The 12,352-nt window shown below is 44.3% G+C and overlaps 1 protein-coding gene across 1 annotated transcript in view; it reads right to left on the bottom strand.

Annotated features, from left to right (window-relative positions):
* Positions 1-450: 450 nt before the first annotated feature.
* The window catches only part of SFRP1 (secreted frizzled related protein 1), a 45,526-nt gene continuing 33,624 nt past the window's right edge, over positions 451-12,352 (bottom strand). Inside the window, exon 3 of the mRNA XM_057303503.1 lies at positions 451-4,012. Coding sequence (XP_057159486.1) covers positions 3,690-4,012 — 323 coding nt within the window. The 3' untranslated portion in view covers positions 451-3,689. The remainder of the gene's footprint in view (positions 4,013-12,352) is intronic.

Genomic DNA, 12,352 nt, shown 5'->3' with positions numbered 1-12,352 from the left:
ATCTGTAAATTAAACAGTTGAACGTGGTCTCCTCTAAGATCTCATGCAGGTCTAAGACTCCAGGTCCCAGAAAGTTTTCAAATTTTAGTTGGTAATTTTAACATGGAATTGGCTGAAGAGGAGAGAGCATCTAAAATCCAAAATGGAAAAGAAAGGCAGGGTTGAAAAACACATTCTTTGTAGAACAAGTATGTAACCTTCTTCCTGGTCTCAAACACACACAGCTGGGAGAAACACTTCTGGAAGTTATTCCTGGGAGCAGATGGTCAACATGGGATGGAGGTGAGGGGAGTCGGTCGTGCCTCCCAGGTGCACCTTCAGCCCACCCATGCCTCATTATCATCACAAAGCTGTAAAGCTAGGACCAGAAAACATCACTGAAGAAACGCAAGCAGGGGGATTTAGAGGGTGAGTGGTCTATCATGGGGGGCAGGGGAGGCACAACTCACATTACCATTGATTAACTGAGTGATTTTAGTCAAGTGAATATTGATACATGGCAGGAAAAGCATGAAAGTAAAATGAACACATACGGGAATTACTATTAACATAAGTGATAACATCAAAACATCTGGTAAAATGCAGTTAAAACAACAACACAAATGAAATGGAATGTAAAACATTTTCACAGTATTCAAAGCTTTTGTAAAAGATTTAGACTCTAAAAGAGGAGTGCTACGTGAGGGGACTAGAGGAAACAGGAATTTCACCCGCGCCCTACATATCTGCTGGGGACAGATCAGAAGGGCCACGAAGCTGTTCCCTGGGGGTCACCCAAGGTGTGCTTCAGGAACAGATGGCCTGAGCCCACATTCCAACAGAGCAACTAGTTACTTGGGAGTCTGATGAGAAACACACATTCTAGCTTTGGGCGCTGGGGTTTCTGTAATTTACAGATCCAAATGAAAACTGGAGCTCTGACTGGATTCTGCGTTTGGGAACCCTCGTTGTTAATGCAGTGGCAGGCAGCAAGAGCCAGGTGTTACATGGGATGGTCTAAAAGTCAAGTGTTCTTGGGATTCTCAACTCACTAAGAGAACTAGCAATCTTCAAAGACTGAGCGGAGTTTAGCCAATGACTTCGAAGGATTCTACCCAGAATGATTTTTGACCTTAGCAAATAGGACTTATGAACTAGCCACAATACCAAATTACATACAGACCTCCTCTTTTGGAAACCGATGACCAAGCCGATAGTCTACACATTGGTTTTGTCATACCCTTTGTTGAGAAAGACAAAGGTTTGTGATTGAAATGCAGCTTTGCGTCCATAGCCTCCCTTTGTGCCCTCAAATTGCTGATGTGTTATAGACAAAGATAGTGTGTCTCTCAAATCCTTAGTGAAACTCACAGTCCTGGGACTGTCTGCTTGGGGTGAAACCTGCAGCGGCAATTCACACTTCCGATTTACTTTGAACACATGCTGCAAACGTCACTTCCTACCTGAGAATTCCCACTTAGAGCCTTGAGCAGCACGACCACCCATTCTTCCGCAGTCTCTCTGCGGTAACTGCGAATACCCCACACAAACCGCTTCCTAAAGCCCTGCTTTGGACAGAGGCCTGTTGCATGACGCTCTCTGTCAAAATGAGCAGATACATATGAGCACTGAACTCTTGAGTTCATCAACCCAAGCAACCCAACGAAGGCCCAGATCCATGCATTCATGAAATCATTCGGAATTTCAGTTAACAATAGGAAAGTAGAATATTTCTAATTAACTAATACATATACACATATTTTTTAAAAAATCACCCAAAATTACAGGCAAATCACTTAAGATCCCCAACACTTTATGATTAAAGGTCAGAGGCAACCAAAAAAAAGAAAAGTGTTAAAATAATAGGATCACTAATTGTGAGAGGTTAATTATATCAGAATAACCCTCAGGTAGGTAATGAAGTTGGCATGCTGATTTGCAGACTGGAGTCTTCAAAAATTAACAGAATCTTCTGCTGTTTCTGTGTCAGTCCAGGGGCCACGGGGGTGACACTTCCCAGCATCACTGCAGCTTTTGGATTGGGTATAAGCATTCGCCCAGAAGGACAACCACTAATTCACCACCTTCAGGTGTTACAGAGAATGAAGAATCGGGCTTGAGGAGCAAATTAATGTTAATAGCTTAGAGTGACTTCTTACACGCCTAACAGGAGGAGTAAAGTTGCCTATGTGAATGAGTTTATATACATCGCTTATCAAACGCAAGGGTTTTAAGATGCATCTCAGGGTACTCAGGAAAACCTGCAGAGATGTGTTGCCTTTGAAACTCACTTCTTGGATGGGGACACTTTGGGCTTCACTTGCCCTCTGTAGAAATTTAAAAAAAAAATTTTTTTTTTTTTAAGTGCAGAGGACAGACAGGCTGGTTATTCTGAATTTCTTTGATCTACAGGCAATCAGGTTGAAAGGAATCCACTTCTTCGCAGGAAAGGAAAGCACGGAAAGCACTGTGAATTCTGACTGGCACCAGGCTGGGGCCAGGGCAATCCAGAACACCTCAGAAAAGAGGGTCACGTGGTTACGCTATCAGGCAAATCCACCTGCCACCCCAGATGCCCAGTGAGAGAGCTGCCCCGCTGGAAATAGCCTCAAATGCACCAAAAGACCCTCAGCCCAGGACGCCTCTCAAATATCAATGTGGACTTTTTTTTTTTTTAATGTTGGAAAGTAAATAGGGTTTTTGTTGTTGTTCTGAGAAAAAAAAAAGCAGAAGTGAAATGAGAGGACAGATGAAATTAGAACACTAAGCTCTTCACCCAATTACAATTCACACGGACTAGCAATTTGCTGGGCTGTTCCTAATTTTTTTTCTTTGTTTTCTTCTTTAACTATGTTTTTTGAAAACCACTAACCATTGCCTTCTCTGCCTGAAAATCATCGTCTATCTCATGCCGTGGGTTTGGTGCTCACAGTCTTTCCTTTTCCTCACACAAAGGCAGGCATGTGCAGCCCTCCACACATGTGGAGTTTAGATCACGCACGGAGGCCCATGTTAACTGCCATTTACACGGCATCTGAGACTAGCTGATTCATGTCAAAAGACAAGCACGTGAAAAGGCAGAGCAGGAGTGACCTCCCTGTGTTTTCACTATTACATACTGTCCTTGTGCTTTTTCCTCCTGCACTGACTTTCTGGAATTGATCTCAAGTTCTAAGTGTGGTTGTGTGTTTCTGTCTAAGGCAGACAGAAAGATAAGTTACTCTGGAACTGAAAGTAACGCATCTTACCTAGATTAGCTGATAAATCCATAAGCAACTTGTAACAAAACAAAGAAAGCTGCAGAACTGAGTTTTTGTTGCTGTCTCTCACTTTTTGCCCAATCTCATTTTTGTTTTTGTTTGTTTTTTTAATGGCAAAATTTTCTTTTTTAGTGGCTGTCTCTGGTTGAAATGGTTTGCACCTGCTTTAACTCAGTGATGTGCTGTTCCACAGTGTAGATCCTAAAAGACTTCCTAATCTAAATGTGTTTCCTTACCTGGGCATGCGGCTTTAAATACTGGCTGCACTGAGTCTGAAGCGTGGCTATGGAGGGGAGGCGTGGGATGCTGTCAGAGCAAAGCCAGCTGGATTACAATGTCCTCTGCCAACCGAAGGAGCACCGAGTGTGAACCTCCAGCTTCCAGGGTTGTCTGCTCAGCCCCACCCCTCACCCCAACCCACGGCTCCCTCCCCAACACACCCAGGGAGAATCACTTAAAGACCGATTGAAAAGTGGGACATTCGTGATTTTTCATTTTCTTCATGAAGTTTTTGAATTCCTTGTTTTTCTTGTCCCACTTGTGGATTGCCGTCAGCAAGTACTGGCTCTTCACCTTCCGGCCCATGATGAGGAAATGGTGGCTGAGGTTGTCCAGCTGGTGGCATGGGCAGTCGGCCCCATTCTTCAGGTACAGGACAAGCTTCTTCAGTTCCTTCTTCTTGATGGGTCCCAATTTCAGGGGCTTCTTCTTCTTGGGGACAATCTTTTTGTCACCATTTTCTTTTTTCACTTCTTTGATTTTCATCCTCAGTGCTAGAGATGGTGTAGGCAAAGAGGGGAAGAGAAGAGAAGGAGGGAGAAAAAGGATTTTAGAACACAGTTTTCCATCTAAAACAGTAACCCAAACTTACGGCTCAAGAGGAGGCCGAAATGAAAGGCAACCTACAAGTCAAAGAAAGAGGGAGTTTCACAGATGAACGTGAAGGTCCCAGTTCATCTGTATGTTCTGATTCTGCCCCCTAGTTCTCTGGGGTCTAATGGTAACTCAATAGTTGACCTGGGAGGCCATGAGATTCTCAAATACATTTTCAGAACCAAATCATAGGGGCACCTGGGTAACTCCGTCAGTTAAACGTCTGCCTTCAGCTCAGGTCATGGTCTCAGAGTCCTGGGATTGAGCCCGAGTTGGACTCTCTGCCCAGCAGGGAGTCTGCTTCTCCCTCTATGCTCTCCCTCTCTCTCCCTCTCAATAAATAAATAAAATCTTTAAAAAAAAAAAAAAGAACCAAATCATATTTCTTTTTTTAAAATTCAGTGACTCAAAATATCATACAATGCTTTAAGAAAAGAAGGGGATCATATACTTGAATATAATCCATATACTCTATCACTATAGACCTCAGGATTCAAAGAAAAAACTCACCCTAAGTATTGCTTTGTTTTTTGTTTTTTGCTTTTAAAGAGAAAGCCATTGGTTTAGATGTTTCACATCCAAAGGACCTAAAGTTCCTTGAAAGTTGGGTCCTATAAAGCAGACCGACAAAATCTATGTGTGCACATGCAACAATGGGGAAATTTAAACAGTGCATCAAACAGTCGTGCTTAAGTACATCAAAAATCAATGTCCAACTTCCGCACTGGAGAAATCACCGTCCCCACCACTGTGCCTGTAGGGAGTTTTGGCAGCAGGTATTGCTAATGTTCTGTCAACCACAAAGCAACCACTAACGGGTGCCACCAATGTTCTTTCCACTTGGTAGACCCACACAGAATCAAACTCTGCTTTGAGTTTTTAACAGATTTGAGCAAGTCCTAGTGAAGCCTTGACAGAGAAATCCAAGTGATGATTCCTGGAGTCTAACACAGGACGTGGGCACAGCTCTCTGTGGGGAGAGACACGGCCCGTCCACCCAGGCGGCCTTCCCTTCTCTTTGTCTCTACGGACCCCGAGTTAACATTATTTTCATGGGAACGTATGGGCAGGCAACGTAGTGATGGCTACATAAGGTCTGTCAGTGAAGATGATTCCGTTCGCGTGGAGGCATTCTATAAGATGTAAATGCACTAAAAACCCAGCATCACCGTGACCATCAAGTCTCAGGCTCTCCAGCCCAGATAGGTCCAAAGGAGAGGATAATCATTCTCCAGATGCTAGTCACCAGATAATTTGTGCATCCTCTGAATTCTTCTAAATTCAAAATTAGCAAGCCCCCCTCTTTTTAATAACTCAAAGCTCCCACCCACACTCCACGAGGAAAAGCTTGATTCTGAACAGAATAGCACTGGCTAACAATTAGGAGAGCATATGGCATGCCAGGAAGTGTGCTATGTCTTTTCCATGAATTTCCTCAATTAAACCTAACAACTCTGTGAGGAAGGTATAATTATTTTTCCCATTTAATAGATGAGAAAGCTGTGGCATAGGGGGTTAAGTTTACTTGGCCAAAGTCACTAATCCTCAACTTAAACCCATGTCTTAAAGGTGCACTTTGAATCACTGTGCAGTCCACCCTGACTCTATGGCTGCAAAATTCCTTATAATGAACCTCATATTTAGAGGACCGGCTACATAGATCAAGAAAATAAGGGGGACGAGCTCAGAGTCACTTCCTGGTTTCACCCACATTTCAAAATGACTTCATTTACGAAACTCTAGAAGAGTTTCTCCTGCTTGAAAGAGACTGCTCTGGCAAAGGAAAAACTGCATTTGCAAAGTCTTTATTATTTAGTATTTAGTTGATTAGAAAACACACCCTTGGCTAACCCGAGAATAGGAAGGAGGGGGGACCATCCTGGGAACAAACCTTTAATGAATGTGTCAAAGTCAGTAAATTAAACGCTCCCACTGCTTTCTCCTTCTTACAAAAAGAGTTCCAGATTTTGCAGTCTACTTAATCTCATATAATACCCTAGGCCTGGGATCCCTTAAGAAATGCCTCCCTCCCAAGGGCAGCAGAAAGTTCAGGAACTGGGCACTAAGGAGCAGAAGGCTCTCGAGGAGGATTAACCTTGACCTTTCAGGCTGGTCCAGGCTTCCCAGCACACATGGGAGTGAGCTGAGCACAGCCTCCCAAAGAGCTCCTTTCTTTCGGCTCTCCCCCACCCAAACCAGCCACTACCCAGTGCTTCTGATTATGCCTAGTTCCCACCCCCACTCTGGACAGAGGGTAGTGGGGACCAGCAGGCGGGAGTGTGGCAAACAGAAAGCAACAGAAACCACCCGTCCAGGGCTTCACCCCAGATGTGCCTCCACAGGCTGACACCTGGTTTAGCTTCCCTTGTTGGCTCACAAACTTTGTGCCTGGTGGTTCACTTGGGAAAAGACTTCAGCTGTTCTGGTCTGTGGCTCACTGGATGAGAGTTCTCAGTGGGGTTAAATAAGGGACCAGCACGAGCAGACTCACTGCAGGCCTAGGCAAAATCAAGTCTCCATCTCTGCCTCCCCTCTGCAAAACGGAGAAGACAGGACTGGGAGAAACCACATATCAGAGGAAGGCAGGAAAGAATACTGCAGGAAGGTAAGCATTAAGAACAATTCTACTCCTTTCACAAGACCCTTTAAATAAAGGGGCCCCACAGCATTAGATGAATCCCAAGCTACTTCCCAAAGTCCAAGGCTGGGAACCAATCGTTGCTATAGAAGCAATCGATTACATCACCAGGTGAGATGAGTGCATCCCCCAACTGACAATGTGAGCACCCTCTTTAATTTTTTTTATCTTTATTTATTTGCGACATAAAGAGAGAGAGCGCGCGCGAGCACGAGGCGGGGGGAGGGGCAGAGGGAGTGAGAGTCATAAGCAGACTCCACACTGAGTGCGAGCCTGACACGGGGCTCGATCTCACGATCCTGAGATAGGGGCCTGAGCCGAAACTAAGAGTCAGACACTTAAGCAACTGTGCCACCCAGGCACCCCATGCGGGCACCCTCTTTGCTGCAGAGAAGGGAGCCAGACTCTACAGGATAGGCTGCTCTGTGCAAGGCTCCAGATTTAATGCTCACAGCAAGCATGTTAAGAAGGCACCGTTATTATTTATTACAATCAAGGAGAAGAACTCAGGTTAAGTAATGACAACCCGAAGCCACAGTATGTAAGAGATAGAATCAGAATTAAAACCCATACTTAACCCCAAAGACCACACTCTTTCCTACTACACCATGACTGGGTTTAAAATGATATTGCTTCAGTGGAAACTATTTCACTCTTTTGATTGTGTTGCTTTTAATCACAACTCAAATCAAAAATTAATGTTCCTTTGCCATGACCGTGTAAAGGAATTTAGTTTACATAGGTGGGGGGACAGCGAGGGGAGAGGGGAAATCAAATGATGGAAATGTGTTATGCATTAGGCTCTTTATTTCTTGCCATTTGGCTCAGTTTCTTTTTTGAGGTGGGGAGAGTAAGGAAGGAGGAGGCACATATGGCCAGAAATTACTAACATCTTTCCATCTTTTAAGGGTTTATTTTAGGGATGCAGATTACCAACAATGTTTGGATAGGCGATTAGCCGTCCAAGGTTGATTTCTTTGTGCCTTGTGGATATGTGCACAGCCCCCCACCATACCACATCCAGAGGCTTCTGGGACAGGGGGTGGGTGCTGGCCCAGGAGCAGCCTGGAACTGATCACCACTTCCTCTTCCCCCACCCGGCCTCCACCATGCAGACAGGGCCTGGACCCCAGAGATTTGTCCATAGACTGTGTTCACAGTTTGCAATGCAAATGGTGGTGTGGGCAGGCAGGAGAAGCCCCAGGAGGCGGCAGCTGGGACACTGGACTGAGTCCTGGGTCTTGGGTTCTAACTGTGTGACCACAAAATCTGGTTTTGGGCTCCCTGAGTCTCAGTCTTCCATCTGTAAAGTGTAGAGTGCAGCCTGTCTGGCAGCACTACCATCCAGAGGGCCCATGCTGGGCAGTACTGGGGAGCCAGCAGATCTCCTCTCTGGCACTATCCCCCACCCTGTGCTCGGTCTTCTCCTTCTTCATGTGTCCTTCTCATCCTGGGAGAAAATGCTACAAGTATCTTGGGCCCTTGATCTCGGCTACCTGTAACACCTGGATCCTGAACTAAAACAAAACAAACATACACTTCAGGTTTTTTTAGCAGCAACCTAACATCTTCTGAGCGATGAACATTACTCCCACCTCTCACTGTGCTGGTCACTGTCAGCAAGAATTCAGAGACCCAGAAACCTGGAAAGCCCAAGTTAAGGTTGCGATGAGGGGTTGTCTGGGTCTTTCTTGTCAATCTTAAAGTAAGTAACCCCTTATCTTCAGGTAGACCCTTAAAGTTTAGCTACACTTTAGTCACCTGAAATTACATTTTTTGCTTAGAAATGATACTTCCTTGGTAGCCTCCCTATGAGGCTTGGCCATAGTTCTGAGGCTAAAATGAGAACAGGAAACTCATTACACCCAATACAAACCCACACTCTCTTCAAAACCATCTCTTCCTCCTGACCGTCTTATACTAATGGTGCCACCATGTGTCCAATTACCTAGACAGGGCACTTGGATGTATGCCAACCCTTGGCCAACAACCGGCCATTCATATGACCAACAATGTGGAATTGCCCAGCCAGAGTGCAAGAAGGATCCAACGTGAAAGGTGGGAAAGCTAACTTAGTGATCAGATTTGTGACTCAGCTGATGACAGTGAAGTCAAGTACAGAGAAAAGAGAGAATGAGGGCCCTCAAGGAGCACCATCACTGGGGAGAGAGGAAGGGTTATTGTGAAAGTCATCAGAGGCACAGGTGGAAAACCCGGCAGCCAAGTATCTCAGAAAGCACAGAGGGAGGGCATTTCAAATAGAGGAAATTCTCCTCCATCCCAAATGCTGCAGAGTTGAAGCATGAGTGTGAGACAAGATCATTCAACTTGGTGATTTGGGGGTCGCTGATGGCCTGTGGGAGGGCTGAAGGTGAATTCTGGGAGGCTAAAAAACATTGGGAAGTGAAAGGAAAAGGTATGCCATACTGGCAACCATCAAGCTTCTGGAATGTTTGTGAAGAGTTACCACTGGCTACTTCTAGCCAAACACATTAGATTGAGTGCACACAATCATTCCCACTCCATTCTGCAGTTTAAAATCATAGTAAAAAAACAAAGTTATAAACATATGTAAGAAAACAAGAATATATCAGCATGCAGGATAATAGAAAGCAAATGGATGGTGAACCCTGGCTTGACAGGGAGAAGAAAAGCTGAAACCTAGCAGCTTATGGATAGGGATGCCTGCAAGAAACAAGCCAACCCACAGTGCAGGACCCAGAAATGGTCATGAGTTGGGGACACTGGGTATTTCTGAACTCTATTACAAAGGTTGTACTAAATATAAGAATTGGCTAAAAGTCTGTAGAAAGACACTCAGATCCACTAGCCCTGAGCCATAAATCTGGTAAGAGCCCCCACCACCTCCAGCAACAGCCAAGAGGTTTATTCTTCATAGAAGGTTTGAACCAGACAGACTCTGGGCTTAAGCGCACCAGATGCAAAGAAGGGCGGGGTGGTGATGGGTTGGATTCCCTCCACGGGATTCAGTGACAGTCTGTACACCAAATAGTGAGTCCCTCAGGTCTCAGAACACTGCATTTATATCCCCCAGAGAGGAGTGATGGGTTTCTATCTAAAGAAACTAGTAGCCCTAAAGAAAAGACTTACAGTTACCCCACCAGCAAAGCTCTAAGCCGAGGCCCTAATAAGTTACAGGCCATGCGTTCACACACAGAGTTTCCAATTTAGTGCTTCACTCTTCAATTCGAGTGGCCAGCCAAGGATCAGCAAGCATTTAAACAAAGCCTCAAAGTGTGAACCACAGAGACCAAAACGCACAAAAGAAACAAGTAGAAAGAGAATTCAGAAATAACAGAGACCACGTGGGGAACACAAGAAAACTTTTTACAAAGATATTAGAGAAGATGTTGTATACATAAAACCAGAATGGAAAGCTATTAGAAGAAATGTTCAGAGAACAAAAAGAGTATTTGGATATTTAAAATGTAAGAATGCTAGATAAGTGTTTTAAGAGAAGGCTGCAAACAGTTTCCTAGGAAGCAGACCCAAATGACAAAGAGATGAGAAACAGGAGACAGAAGAATGCCACGTGGGGTCAGCCAGGAGCATCCACATCTGAACAAGAGAGAACCAAGAAAATGGATGGGAGAAATACCAAAGAAATCATACAAGAAAATTTCCAGAAATAAGCATAAGTTCTTGGATTAAACAGTTCTCAGCTCAACCAATCATGAAATTTAGAAACACCAACATAAAGAGAACTTTTAAAGTCCTCTAGAGGAAAAGAGAGTATACACCTAGTACAGAGGATCAGGCAAGCAGAATAGTATTAGATTTGTCAAGAGCAACACTAGAAGCTGGAGGACAATGGATCAATGCCTTTAAAATTCCCAACTTCAATCCTGAGCCAAGCCATCAATCAGTGTCTGAGTGTAAAATAAAGACATCTTCAGCAGTTAGAAAAAAGTTGTCTTCCACATGTCTTTTCTTAGGAAACTTACTCCATTATGAGTTCTACAAAAATGCAAAATAAGGCACGAGAATCAGGAAACCAAAGATAGAACATATGACAAAAGCAACAGAAGTCTTCAAATGATTTTTCCAGTACAACTGTGTGGCAGGCCTAAAGTTCAATCAGTCCACGCTAGAAGTGGAGGAAAGAGGGTTCGGGCGGATTACCTGCTGTATACCTACAGAAAAGTTCCAGGCTGAATTCCTAGCATAAACATAAGGAACTGGGAACAGAGAATGAGACAACTGCTATCTCAAAGGAAAACGAAAAGGTATATAAGAGAGGGAATACAAATGCAGTACACTACATGGCTCAGCTGCGAATCACATATATTCACTGTAATAAATCAAATATTGAGGAGTCATTTCACCAAGAGTGTGACAGAATTATATTGTAAAGAATGGGAAGAAGTGGACACATAACGACAGATAAAACTTTATCTTCAATAATACAAAATCAGTAAGTAATAACTAAAAATTAGAATTAAAAATTGTTATTTGGGGCACCTGGCTGGCTCAGTCGGTTAAGCATCTGCCTTCGGCTCAGGTCATGATCGCAGGGTCCTGGGATCGAGCCCCGAGTCAGGCTCCCTGCTCAGCAGGGAGTCTGCTTCTCCCTCTCCCTCTGCCCCTCCCCCCAGCTCATGCTCTCTCTCTTTCTCTCTCAATCTCTCTCAAATAAATAAAATATTTTTTAAAAATTAATGTTATTTATTGACTCCATTTTGCTAAATATCAAAAGAAATAGCTAATTAGTTAGAAAACATTACCTGTGGGTTGTGGGAATTAGTGGTGGGAAGGCACCACAGAGAGGACTGCAGGTTTTTGTTAGAAATTTTACACTATGACTTTTTAAACTGCATTTATTTTGATTCAAAAACTTTAAGTTTTAAGAAATTTTATAGCCTAGTAAAGAACTTACATGTATATAAACTACAAATAAATGACAACAGTAAGATCAGCCAAAAAATTACATGTCCAGGTCCTTTGCACTTCAGTCGAGTGACGCTTGGTGGTAGGGCTTCTTCAGGGATTTCAGTAAGAATTCTCCTCCCTGCCGCTCCACGCAGAGCTCTCTGCTCTGTTCCAGAGCTCCTCCGAGCACGGAGCAAGAAAGCCAGGGGTGAATGGGGTCCTGGCAGATTCGGGGGACAACTAGGCAATGAAAAATCATCCTGGAACAGATACCAGACCACATTCGGACCCCTAGTAACTTGCTTTTTGTCCTCAATTACTTTCTCCTGCAGAGAGGGCTGAGGATCCCAAACAGATGATTTGAGGAACAGGGAGATAAGACTGGAAAACTCTTTACAAAGTGACCTGTTCCCAGCGCCGTGGATCAGGAAGGCACATAGGTGGGCAGCCCATGCATCAGCCCCATCGCCTTGGCTGACACCCCTCCTCCAGACGAAAAAGCCCGTTCAAGAAAGATATCAAGACCTAGCTAAGCACTCATGACAGAGAGGACGTGATTTCTACTTCCTGGACCCATTTTCACAAATCCCCTGGGTGGGCGACCCTGAGGCAGCAAGGGCCATCCCCAAATCCAACAGTGCAAACAAGATTTGGTAAGAGCGCTGCGTCAGGATTTGGCTGTGAGAAACCACAGCGTCCTTCCGACGTGCAG

The sequence above is a fragment of the Ursus arctos genome, unplaced genomic scaffold (genome assembly GCF_023065955.2).
Source record: "Ursus arctos isolate Adak ecotype North America unplaced genomic scaffold, UrsArc2.0 scaffold_27, whole genome shotgun sequence".
Classification (NCBI taxonomy): domain Eukaryota; kingdom Metazoa; phylum Chordata; class Mammalia; order Carnivora; family Ursidae; genus Ursus; species Ursus arctos.
The sequence above is the reverse complement of the archived record's forward strand: the minus strand, read 5'-3'. Positions and strand labels throughout refer to the sequence as shown.